General features: G+C 40.9%; 1 protein-coding gene across 1 annotated transcript; it reads left to right on the forward strand.

Annotated features, from left to right (window-relative positions):
- Window positions 1-3,001: 3,001 nt before the first annotated feature.
- On the forward strand, window positions 3,002-8,221 carry LOC110308707 (spermatogenesis-associated protein 31). The gene is made up of 3 exons (XM_021181115.1): window positions 3,002-3,261; window positions 4,710-4,782; window positions 5,329-8,221. The coding sequence occupies exons 1-3, from the start codon at window positions 3,079-3,081 to the stop codon at window positions 8,118-8,120; spliced, it is 3,048 nt and encodes a 1,015-aa protein (XP_021036774.1). The 5' UTR covers window positions 3,002-3,078; the 3' UTR covers window positions 8,121-8,221.
- The last annotated feature ends 5,203 nt before the right edge of the window (window positions 8,222-13,424 follow it).

The raw sequence follows: 13,424 nt of genomic DNA on the forward strand, positions 1-13,424 counted from the left end.
CTCTCTGAAGCTTAAGTGAGGATTTCCTTGCACTGAGTAGAATTTCCCTTCTGTCCCTTGTCACAAGTTTAAAAACCTCACAGCTTGTATAATGTAATCATTTGGGGTCCGCTTTTAACTTGGACTAGTGTAACTCCTTCATGCAATAAACTGAAAAGAGCCATGCTGTGTAGTCTTGAAGTCCCTCATTTAAACAGGTTGAGCAGTAAGCCCTGGCAGTGTCCACCCTGGAACAAAGCAATAACAAGGTTTCAGCCAAGCCAAGAACCCCAAGATCGCAGGAGGCTGTCTGTCCAGAGGCTCCTTGGGGCTCCCTGGACAGAGTCCCCTGCCCTTGGAGAGTGTCACTACTTGAACAGCCCAGTAACACTGGGTAACACTGCCCCAGCTATGTCACTAGAGGGAGGCTCTGGCCCTGGTGTCTGACCAGGTAGAATTCGGAAAGGGCTGCCTTTCCAGAGAAGTCATGGACACTTAGTTCACCACCAGGGTGGTCTTTTGAAGCAGATGAGGTGTTGCAACATGAAGGGTGAGGCCAGCCTGGCATCAGTTAAACTTATGACAAGGGAACAAATGCCAAGCTGGTGCCATTGGTCGTGTGGCTAGCTGTAGAGGCTTCAACTCAGTACGAGCCACTGCCCAGTGCCATGTGAAGGAACAAACTGGTCTTTTGGTTTTCTTTCCCCCTCCAGTTTTAATGTTATGTAATGTATTTAAATCCTTATTTAAATAAAGCTTGTTTTCAGAAATAAAAAAAAAATTCTCAAAAACGGAATCCAAGAACACATCAAAATGATTATTCACCATGACCAAGTAGACTTCATCCCAGGGATGGTTCAGTATATGGAAATTCATCAATGTATTCCACTACATAAACAAACTCAAAAAAAAAAAAACCACCACATGATCATTTCTTTAGATGCTGAAAAAGCATTTGACAAAATTCAGCATCTCTTCATGTTAAAAGTCTTAGAAAGATCAGGAATTCAAGACCCATACCTAAACATAATAAAAGCAATATACACCAAACCAGTGTTCAACATCAAACTAAATGGAGAGAAACTTAAAGTAATCCCACTAAAATCAGGGACTAGACAAGGCTGCCCACTCTCTCCCTATCTATTCAATATAGTACTTGAAGTTCTAGCTAGAGCAATTAGAAGACAAAAGGAGGTCAAAAGGATGCAAATTGGAAAGGAAGAAGTCAAAATATCACTATTTGCAGATGATATGATAGTATACTTAAGTGACCCCAAAAATTCCACTAGAGAACTCCTAAAGCTGATAAACAACTTCAGAAGTGTGGCCTGATATAAAATTAATCAGTACCCCTCCTATACTCAAACAAATCAGTACCCGTCCTATACTCAAAGGATAAACAGGGTGAGAAAGAAATTAGGGAAACAACACCCTTCACAATAGTCACAAGTAATATAAAATACCTTGGTGTGACTTTAAGTAAGCAAGTGAAAGATCTGTATGATAATAACTTCAAGTCTCTGAAGAAAGAAATCAAAGAAGATCTCAGAAGATGCAAAGAGCTCCTATGCTCATGAATTGGCCAGGTTAATATAGTAAAAATGTCCATCTTGCCAAAACCAATTTACAGATTCAATGCAATCCCCATCAAAATTCCAACTCAGTTCTTCATAGAGTTAGAAAGAACAATTCTCAAATTCATCTGGAGAAACAAAAAGCCCAGGATAGTGAAAACTATTCTCAACATAAAAGAACTTCTGGTAAAACCATCCCTGACCTCAAATCTATATTACAGAGCTATAGTGATAAAAACTGCATGGTCTATTGGTACAGTGATAGGCAGGCAGATCAATGGAATAGAATTGAAGACCCAGAAATAAACCCACACACCTATGGTCACTTGATCTTTGACAGAGGAGCTAAAACTCCTCCAGTGGGAGAAAAAAGACAGCATTTTCAACAAAGGGGGCTGGTTCAACTGGTGGTCAACATCTAGAAGAATGCACATCGATCCATTTTTATCTCCCTGTGAAAAACTCATGTCCAAATAGATAAAGGACCTCCACATAAAACCAGATACATTAAATCTAATAGAAGAGAATGTGGGGAAAAGTCTCTAACACATGGACATAAGGGGAAATTCCCTGAACAGAACACCAATGGCATAATATATAATATATATTATATATAATATATGCCTGAATGTGCACATGTACACAACAACACACATATGTGGTGCCCACCAAATCCAGAAAAGGGTGTCAAATTTCATGGAATTGGAGTTATAGTTGGGTACAGCCATGTGGGTGCTAACAATCAAACCTGGGTTCTTTGCAAGAGCACAAGTGTTCTTAAGCACTGAGCAATCTAATTTTTTTTAATGTGTGTGTCTGTGTGTCTATGATTGTGTATGCACATGTGTGAGGGTGTGTGGGTGTATATATGTCTATAATTCTATATGAGTATGTGTGTGTGTGTGTGTGTGTGTGTGTGTGTGTGTGTGTGTGTGTGTGTGTTAGAAGAGAGCATTGGGTATCCTCTACCAGTTTTCGATGTACAGTCTCTCCTTGAACTCAGTGTTTGTGTTTTCTAGTCAGGCTTGTGTCCAGTACATCCCAGAGATCCTCTTCTGTGTACTCCCCTTTGAGCTGAGATTATAAGAGTGGCAGACATGCCTAGTTCGTTATGTGGCTACTGGTATCTGGCCTCAAATCTTCAGGATTGCTCAGAAACTGCTCTTAACCACTTGAGCTCTCTATCTGCCAATCTAAGTTTGTTTTTGTTTTTTTTTAAAGGAGCATAAAACTGATCTTAAAAGACCACAATCAAAGATCTGCAAATGAGAAAAGGAACCAGGTAATATATGAGTTCCTGGGGGTGGAGTGGGGGAGGGGGCAGTTAATAGAACATAAAAAATGTTGGAGTAGATGGAAGCACCCAGGAGGCTGAGGGAGAATTTGTCTATGTTGCCCCTCCCCCACTCTCAGAAGCCCTTTGTGATGTGGAGTCCTGGCTTTGTGATGGATAGTCTCCAGTTCTGTGTTGTGGGCCTGAGTTATCCTTTAGCTCCAAGGCAGAACTCCCAACAATGGGATTCAGATGGAGAACCTTCCCTCTCTTCTGGAAAGCATTTACACCACATGGCTGAGCCTCAGCTCCACGATATGGGCAATGGACATGATCCTTGCCTTTGTGTGTGGACTGGGGCTCTACCACCTGTTACTTCCTTTTCTTGAGAGTCATCTGTCTTCACCTCCATCAAATATAAAGTTCACCAGGAAGGTGAGAAACTCTCAGTCTAATAGAGAATTCTCTCTTCCTCTTTTGTCCTTCTCTCTTCCCTCCCTCCCACCCTTCCTGTCTCTGCATCTCTTTCTTAGTTTTTAAGTTAGCATACAAAGAATTGGTTTGAGTAATAGGATCTTCAAACAAAATTTGTTTTTCTTGATTGTCTGATGTCTTCCACCCACCTCTCCTCCTTTGTCTCCCTCCTCACCTTGTACTCCTCCACTCTCCACAAGCTTCCTTTTGGCTTTCATATCACATGCATCTTTTCACCCACTTCTCCTGCATCAACACCACATTTTATTACAAATTTCCACTTTTCCAAATCAAGTAGACAAATAGGTGGCTGGGAAGAAATCTCCAGAAAGAACATAAATCTATTCTCCTGGGAGCAGGTGGGGTAGAGTTGAGAGCAGTCACCATAGCATCTATCTGGAGCTCACAGTATGTCTGTTGGGGTGTGCTGGTATGCTACAGTTTCATGTATAGGATCTGGATTCTTGAAAGAGTAGTGAATCTCTGGACTAGGACAAGCATTGAACACTGGTTCATATGTCCTCTTTTCCTGTATGAGCCTTTCCTCTGTGATGGGTTATCTGAGGACTGCGCTGGGCCTCAAAAGGCATTAGATAAGAGGCCAGAGCTCAAGACATTTAGCTTAAAGAAGCAGAATTCTACATGTCACCTATGAAGCAGCTTCAGGGATTTGGCTCTTGAGCCGAAAAATGACAACTGTAGACATCCATGGTTGGTCTCACAGTAGAAAATCCTCCCTCCATTGTGTGTGTGTTATACATTTGTGTGATATGTATTTGTGTGTTTTAGGTACATGTGTATAATATGAGTTATGTGTTGTGTGTGGTGCTTATGCGCATGTGAAGGGGGTGCATATGTTTGTGCATCTATTATGAGGACAAAGAAGAATATCAAGTGCTCTCTATAACCCTCTCCTTATTTTCTTTAGACAGAGACTTTGCAACCCTAGTGCTATGGGAGTAAGTCTTTGAACTCATTTCTAAAATGTCAAGTTAAAACAACAACAAAAACAGAACCACCATCCAAGTTTGGTGGCACATTTCTTTAAACCTGGTACTTGAAAGGCAGAGAGTTCATTCAAGTCTAATGTGGTTTCTTTAGTGAATTCTAGGGGGTGGAATCTGGGACTGGAGAGATGTCTTAGAAGTGTTAAGAACACTTGCTGTTATTCCAGAGGAATCAAGTTTGCTTCCCAGACCACATATCACAAACCACCTATATTCTAGCTCCAGGAGATCCAACACACCCTTCTGGTCTCTACTAGTGACCAGACACACATCACACACACACACACACACACACACACACACACACACACCCCATAATGAATTTAAAATTCACGAGTATTGAATATCTGCAGCGTCTCTAGAGAAGATTGAGAATATTTCTCTCTGTATCTCATTTCTCAGCCTCAGATACAGATGACCTGGCAGAGCCAGTTCAAGAAAAAGTTTAGGAGTCATTGTAGGAATGATGCAAAAGGTAAGTCAGTCTCTGCCATTCACTTGCTTATGAGGAGCTAACACCATGTTTCCCAGGTGAGTTACAGGGGCCTAAGAGGGAGGTTCCTGGGAAGGAAATTAGAATCCCATACTCAGGTTCCTGGATTAGAAGAAAGCTATGATACACCAAATGGTAGGTGTCCCTAACAAGAAGGTCTCTAGACTCTTAGGAGCAGTGCTGCCAGGATTTGGAGGTGAGACCTTGAGTAAAGTTGATTCTTTCTTGAGATGACCCAATCCTTTCTCCCATATGTCAGCTAGGAGGATCAGGGAGGGTGACAGCTATAGGAGCTACTTACAAATGATTAAGTACTGTCTATCCATGTACCTTGAAAGCTCTACAGATCATGGATCATATGACCTGAAAGCTCTACAGATCATGGATCATATGACCTTGAATGCTAATGAACAAGCTCTGGAGTCTAATCTTATCATCTTTTCTAATGGTATACCCACAAATTTAGCTTGCTTATAATAACCTTATGCCCTACCTTCCACCATCATAACCCACTGTCCTAATTTCCAGCTTGGGGAGAATGCCTGAAAAAGCTGAAAGAAAAAGAAAAGGATAAATTATTTCTAGAAGAAATGAGCCCAGGACACCATTTGAACTCTTTAGGGAATATATTTAACTCACCAAGCGCTAAACAAGACAGCACTACCCTGTCACCCTTTTGGAACCTGAAAGAAAAATCAGAAGAGCAGATGGCCACTCAGAAACTGTCTTATCCCAAGCTCTCAGAAGACCATTTTCAACAGAAATATGACCAGCTTTTCTGGGGTCTCCCTTCTCTCCACAGTGAGTCTCTGGTAGCTGCTGCCTGGATCCCTCAGACAACGTCAACTCTCCCTTCTCCCTTTTTCTTATTCAATGTCATCTCAAGTGTTTATCCAATTCAACTGCAGGATAAAATGTCACCAATGCTTCCCCACACACATCCTCTGTCCTATCTGGACCTCCAATCTCCACCCTTAATTCTGTCTCCACTTGAATTCCAGACCCCAGCTTTGAATCTCCCAGTCCTAGTACCCTCTTCTCTATCCTATAATAGGGATTTTGGTACATCTTATTCTCAATCACAAAGTAAGCCACAATACTTCTCAACTGAAATAAAATACAATGAAAGGCCCTCACTGGCAAAACAAATAGAAAATAGATCGACTTTACCCTTGATGGTCCAGAAACCTCAAGAAGCCTATGACATCTTGGCCTCCAACCCTTCCCAAGACTGGGTAGTCTCCATCCTTCCTGGTAATTTTCCCATCAGCTGTGAGCTCCGGGAGAAACTGGAGCAACACATTCAAAAGTGGCTCATTCAACACCAATGGAATTTTCCCCATAAGATCCAAGTGTCTGAGAAAATGAAGGAGCTTCAGAACACAGTAATAGGAAATTGTCAAACCAGAGACAAGCCTGGCACCTCACAAGCCCTTGGTGAACACAGCAATGAGGGCCAGAAGAGAAAATTCCAGCTAGAAAAGGAATCTGGCAAGAATCTGGGACCTATTCTAGGAAAGATCTCAAAAGATCCAATCAGGGGCTTGGAAAAAACTACAGCAAACAAAGATTTAGAAAACAACTTGAAAGCTCATTTGGGTACAAAGTCAAGGCAGATAGATCAAGGTCTGACCCCTCTAAGTATGCGACAATCCTGGCTTGCTGTGGATGATAGTTTTTACGAGATGGAAAACAACAATTTAACATCCTTAAAGAGTTCAGCAAAGTCCATGTGCTCTTCAGAGAAGCTTGCCTTTCTCAAACCAGAAACTCGACAGGCTCTGGAGACACATATTGTAAGGTTTTGGGCAAAGCACAGGTGGGGTCTACCCCTTAAGGTACTCAAGCCCGTAAAACTCTTTCAGTTAAGTATTGAGTCCTTGCCTGTTGTACTCTGTGCCCAGACCTCCTCAACCACTTCTGTACATAGGACCAGATCAGCAGCTGAAGTAGTCAGATTCCTAGGAAAACCGTGCTTGAGGCAGATGATACTTGAGGATTCTTCTCCATCACCAAGGAATCTTCTCCTTGTCTCATCTCCTTCCTGTAAGAGGGCCATGAGAAGGCTTCCCTTTGGTGTTGACCATGAGCCTTCTACAGCCCGGCCAACCAAACCAGAGTGTGGGCATGTTTCAGAAGGTCTCACTTATAATTTCATGGACACAACCTCTCAGAGTAGGACTTTCTTCAAGAAAGAGATAGAGACTCGAGAAGTCGTTTTACTGCCTAGAAGGACTAGTGACCAAAATTTGGAGGCATACAAACATCAGGAAAAAGTTGTTAGTGAGTTTCCACATAATGTGGAGACAGAATTAGCAGGCCAGCCACAAATCTATACCACTACCGTGCTCCCTCCAAAACGTTCCAGGAGCATGCCTCTTCCTGTAGACACTTTGACTTCACGTGTATTAGGTGACATTGTGGTGGCAGACAGGGGCAATAGCCTGGTGCAGCAAAGACCCAGTACTCCAAAGCATCTAGTCTCACAGAAGAGCCAAATCAAGATGTTGTCCCCTACTTATCAAAGTGAGGGCACTAAGAGACAGAGTGAAATAAAGTATGAAGACAGACCTAAGTTCACCCCAGTCACGGAGAAAAAAGCCAACTTTGGCAGCCAATACTACCAGACCCTTCCAAAAACCGCACAAGTGCTTCCAGGAAGGCTCCCCCAAAGACATTTGGGTCGCTTTCTACAGTGGATTCACCCCAAGAAAACAATCAAAGGGCATGAATTTCATCCCCTAAAAGGTAATCCTACAGCAGCCATTGCCCAGAACCAACAAAGGCAAGTGAGAAAAATACCATATATGGACAACAATGTGGCTGAGGCCCAGGAACTTATGACAACTGTTGGACAGATGTTAGAAAAGAAAATGATGCTGCAACATCAACCCTATGCTTCAAAATTCAACCAGCACAGGGAAGTTCCTCCAGCCCCCACGTCTCGGTTTTCCCATGGCCACATGCCAGTCTCCTGCTTACAGCAAAAGAGAGCACCCAGTTACCCTGGCAGTTGCTCATGTCAGAGGTGTTCTGTACAGAACAGGCACATCAGGAACCAACTGCCTCAGAGAAGTGTACGCTTTAGCAAGAAACCACAGAACCCACGGAACCCCAGCCACAAGAAACCACAGAACCCACGGAACCCCAGCCACTTGTCCCGTAACACAGCTTTGAACCTAGTGAATTCTCAGAATAGAACAATAGTGCCAGGAAATTCAAATCACCATCTTTATTGTCCTAGGCACTGTGCCCTCCAGAGAGATGTCCATAGAGAACTAGGACATTCCTCTGTAGTTTTTCCTAATAGGAAAACATAATTGAAAGAAAAAGATTAGTGAATGCAAAAATTATTTTTCTCATGTTAGTACATTCAAGATACTTAATGTAGCCCAAAATACATGTTTTTTCCCCCATAAAAGGGTAATGGTTTCTGTCTGTTCCATGTTTTATATTGGCCTTGGCTTCCAGCAGTGGGGTGATTGACAGATATAGTACAAGCCCACTTCCACAGAAAATCTTACCATCAAAACACTGTTGCCAGTGTTAAGGGAGACAGTACTGTTGGTAAAATGCCTGTTGCAAAAACATAAAGACCTGAGCTCAGATCTCTATCATACACATACAAAGCCAAACATGGCGGTGCACAGTTTTAGACCCAGTGCTAGAAAGAAAAAGAGATCCCTGGATATCACTGGCTAGATGGCTACTCCAATGAGTGAACTACAGGTTCACTAAGTGACCTGTGTCCAAAGGGATAAAAAGAGCTACTGATGAAGATAATCAAAATTGACCTCTAGTCTTTACACACATATATATGTTGTATACATGCATGTCTACCTGCACACACATGGACCCACACACAAAGATGCTGGGATACAGAAAACAGAACATTCCATTTTATAATCCACCTTTCCATTGCTTTATCTTAACCTTAAACTTTAGGCAGATGCAAAGACTGACAGAGGCATCTTAAGCTTCCAAATTCTTCCAGGGGCTCCAGGAAGGGCCAAAGCTAATTAGCTTTTCTTGTCATAAAATAGGCATCTGTTTGTGTGGAGGCAAGGTATTCTGTTGTGCTCTGAGCTCAGAAGCGGGAGAAAGCTTTCCCATAGATCATGTCTGCCTCTGGGAAGCCTCTTCTCATGGCAAAAGGTAGGGATAGTGATAGATCCCGTAAATTAGCCTTAAAGAAAATTTAACCATTTGCTAGACATCTCCCTGCATTCCCCATGCTGTAGAATAGCAGAGGAAGGCCCTTTCCAGATCAAGGTGATGATAACATTCAAAGAGACCACTGAAGGTCATATCTACCCCAGAGGATGAATAGTCCTGCAGTTCACTTACCTTAGTTAGCTAGCTCAAATTCAGGGAGGTATTTCAGGTGAATGAAAGGGGACATAATTGAGAGTTTGGAATTGTAGACTGGGGGTAGGATATAAAGAATTGAAAATCTTGGAACCAAAGAAGGATGAAGGTGGTATAAATGTGCCATGAACAAGGAATTCTTGTTATTTCCCTGCTACCTAGAAGCCAAGAGGAGGAGGACATTTTATTTAGGGGCCAAACCGTTCATCCTGGTCACACGTGTATCCCATCTGTGATCCTTGGTCTCAGACTTAGAAAAGCCACAAACAAAACAAAACAAAAAAGACCAGATTGGAATAAAAGCAAATTGGGGAAGATAAATTTATTAACCTTGCATATAACCACATCTCTGATCCTAGAAAGGATGATTTTACAATATACATCAAGACTTGGAATCTTGAGATCTTGTAAGATCTCAAGTCTGTTGTGTATATATATAACATACCAGGGCTACTACAAGTAGAGAGGTGAAATTTTACAAGGGTAGAGGGGATGGCAACTTTTGCTCTGCAATTTTTCCTTGTTTAGTCCAGAGACCAATAGGAAAGAGACGATCAGAAAGGGTATGCACTGCCAGTAGCTCCCCCCCCCCCACCGCCCCCATGTACTATGGTACAGGAAATCTATGTTCTACTCTCTGCTTCTAGTATTCCTTTCTACTAGGCCCCATCTAGTGAGAATGTTGGTTTCTTTAAAAATCCAGTTATGAATATGTTTTTGTTTTAATTCCAGGTGTGGGGGGGAAAAAAAGAGGCGGTTTCACAGCAGGTGATTATGATTGGCTTTGTGCTCTAGCAGGGGCTTGGCTTTTCCAGCTGCAGATAGGTTCTGCAGGTGTGTGATGTTTGGAATTCTGGGAGCTTTTCAGAGACTATACATGCCAGAGCCCTGAGAAGGGCCAGGGGCCACAAGCTGAGGAGACTGCTGCTCCTAATGCTGGTGGTGTTGGTGGTTCCTGTTGCTGTGGTTTGTCAAGTGGTAATGAGTAAAGAGACTAGAAGAAGCAATCAGATATCCTGATGACAAAGATTGGATTTGCATCAAGGAACCTGACATGGAACTTCCAAATCAACAGAAAGTAGTCTAAAGAGGTCTATGCCCCTTCCCCCCTCTTTCTCTCCTACCTAGTGTTGGGCAAGTGGAAGAGATTAGAGTGGAATAAAGGTTGGAAGGGTAGTAGTTATGAGAACCCAATAAAGCAGCACTCCCAAGCATACCTATAAGTGGTGCACAGATGTAGGACTAGAATGGGAAACCTGGTTTCTAATGACATAGAGGAAGCAGCAAGGGAGGAAGGAAGGAATATTCTGTGTCAGGAGGTAACTATGGCTACTACAGCTGGGCTCACTCTTGCTTTGCTCCTAGATGAGATTTTCTATATTTTCTTATTCTTCCTATATCCTGTCTCAAAAAAATCAAGAGAATAGCTGGGCAATTGGAAAAGCTGCAAGTGGATATCAAGGGGTCTGAGAAACAAACAAAAATGGGTGAAAAGGAAAAACCAGAAGAGTACATTAAGAGAAAAACCATCCAGTAGAAAGAACAGGTGGACTTGATTTAATTAATTTCCCCAAAATCCTAGAATTCAGAATGGACACTTCAGAAGGTTTATACACAATTTATAGGAATTGGTAAATTATCTCAAATAAAACAGTGTGTAGTGGATTAAATGTGTGAAACCAGAAGGGCAAAAGGGGAAGTTGGGACTTTATGTGGCTAACATACTCATGAATTTATGGGTATTGGATCTTTTACAACAATGGGGTATTCAAATTAATATTCCTGAAATCCCAAAGACAGTTCATAATGAAACTATGGGGGAAATGATAGGTGCTCCCGGGGAAGGTATTGATACTTGTCATCAAAAATAATCACAGGCTGTATCAATTGTCCAAACCCCAGGACACCACATGGATTGAGTTTCCAAATTTATAAGAGAGGCAACTGCTGAAATAACCATGGTCATACCCTTAAAAGGGTTAACTTACAAGTCTGTGTGGGAAGATCAGTGGCCTTTAGGAAAGATTGCAATCACTTAAATAGCTGGTACAACAGCAGCTGAAGGCTCAACATATAGAAGAGTCTACTGGCTCATGGAATTCCTCTGTGTTGTTATAAAAAAATAAAATAGGTAAATGGAGAGTGGTGAATAGCACAGTTCAACCAATGGGTCCTTCACAGCCTGGAATTCCTTTACTTTCTTTATTGCATAAGTCATGGTCTATGATAGTAATTGATTTAAAAGATTGCTTTTTCACAGTCTTTTTCCATGAACACGGTAGGGAAAGATTTCCTTTCTCAGTACCTACTTATAATAGTGGTCATTGGAAAGTTCTTCTACAGGGAATGTTAAATAGTTCAACTTTGTCAATATTTTGTGAAACAACCACTAGAAATAATTCCCAGACAATTTCCTTAATCTATTATTTATCATTACCCGCATGATAATTTGTTGGATGATTCTGATGCAGATACTTTGGAGAAAATGTTTTAGGAAACACAAAGAATTTTGCTGTGCTGGGGATTACGTACTACTGAAAAAAAATACATAGAGGACATTGTATTAACTATTTGGGTCATAAAATAAGTTAACAAAACTTGGGCCAGAAAAGGTACATATCCATAGAGGTCAGTTGCAAACTCTTATTGATTTTCAAAAATTAATTTGAGATACTGACTCTGGCCTACAATTGAATTAACTACTCATGAGTTAAGTAATTTGTTTCAAATGTTACAAGGAGATTTGGTCTTATACACTCCAAGATGGTTAGTAGCTGAAGGAGAGAGAGAGAGAGAGAGATTTGATAAAATAGAGACCATAAAATGCATATGTGGACCAAGTTGATCCTAAACTTGATAATATTTTGGATATTTTGCCTTCAACTCATTCTCCTTTGGGGCTCATTATGCAAAGGGAAGATAGTGTTATGGAGTGAATTTTCTTAGCACATAAAGTAAAAATTAATGACTTACATAGAAAAGATTTCTGAATATATCATAAAATGTTGACTATGATTATGTCATTTGTCAGGAACAGACATGGCTGAAATTGTAGTGACTTTTACTAATGCCGAGGCTATGCCATTAGGGGTAATCAATGAAGATTGACAAAGAGCTTATAGTAACTATTTGGAAGAAAATAATAACAAATAACCTAAATGCAAGCATCTATAGTTTATAAAAAAGAATTAGATTATCCCACCTATTGTAAGGGAACATCAATTCCTGAAGCACCTACATTTGTATCAGCAATTAAGTGGGGAATGGCAGGCTATAAATCAGAAAAAACAAAATTAAGCAAAGCAATCCAAAGCCCACATACCTCAGTTCAAAAACTGAGAGAGTTGTAGGCTCTCCTCCAACCCTCTTAATTACTGACTTTCAGTGTGCACAAAGAGTTGTTTTCCATATAGAACTGCTGGATTTGGCCCTGAGGTTTCAGAATTAACCTTATTCATGCAATTGCAACAGGCAATCAGAAATAGAAACTACCCATTGTATATAACACATATTTAGGATCATACAGGCTTGCCAGGTCAATTAGCACAAAGAAATGAAGAAATGACCAATTATTAATAGGAAATGTGTTAAAAGCCCCAAAATTTCATGTAAAACACATTCTAACAAGAGTTTTAAAGAAAGTTTTCATTCACTTGGCAACAGGTCAAAGAAATTTTAAGAAAATGTACTATTGTTCTCTGAATAACCAAATCCCATTACCCACTAGAAGTAACCCCTACAGATACCAAAGGAGTTAAATCTAGCATATTAGCATATGTATTTGTTTCATTTTGCAGAATTTAAAAAAGTAAAGTTTGTAGACCATACCATTGATCCATATTTGGGGTTTTAATGGGCAATTGCTTTGAGTTCTGAAAAAGCTGATTCTATAATTACACGCTTATTGGAAATAATGGAGATTATGGGGATGCCTGCACAAATTAAGACTGATAGTGAATGTCCCTACATATGTCTTCAGTAAGATGAAACTATTCTTTGCATATTACAAAGTACAATAGCATATACCGCACAATTCTACAGGGCAAGCAGTTATGAAAATATCTAATTACACTTTTTCCCAATTTTTTATTAGATATTTTCTTCATTTACATTTCAAATGCTATCCTGAAAGTCCCCCATACCCTTCCACCCCCTGCTCTCCTACCCACACACTCCCACTTCTTGACCCTGGTGTTCCCCTGTACTGGGGCATATAAAGTGTGCAAGACCAAGGGGCCTCTCTTCCCAATGATGGC

This window comes from Mus caroli, chromosome 13 (assembly GCF_900094665.2).
Source record: "Mus caroli chromosome 13, CAROLI_EIJ_v1.1, whole genome shotgun sequence".
NCBI lineage: Eukaryota > Metazoa > Chordata > Mammalia > Rodentia > Muridae > Mus > Mus caroli.

What these genes read in the sequence shown, in the direction of transcription:
- LOC110308707 (XM_021181115.1), top strand. Translation starts at nt 3,079, where the DNA reads ATGGAGAACCTTCCCTCTCTTCTGGAAAGCATTTACACCACATGGCTG. An exon ending in ATATAAAGTTCACCAGGAAG is followed by an intron (nt 3,262 to 4,709) that starts GTGAGAAACTCT and finishes CTCATTTCTCAG; the next exon opens with CCTCAGATACAGATGACCTG. An exon ending in TTGTAGGAATGATGCAAAAG is followed by an intron (nt 4,783 to 5,328) that starts GTAAGTCAGTCT and finishes CCTAATTTCCAG; the next exon opens with CTTGGGGAGAATGCCTGAAA.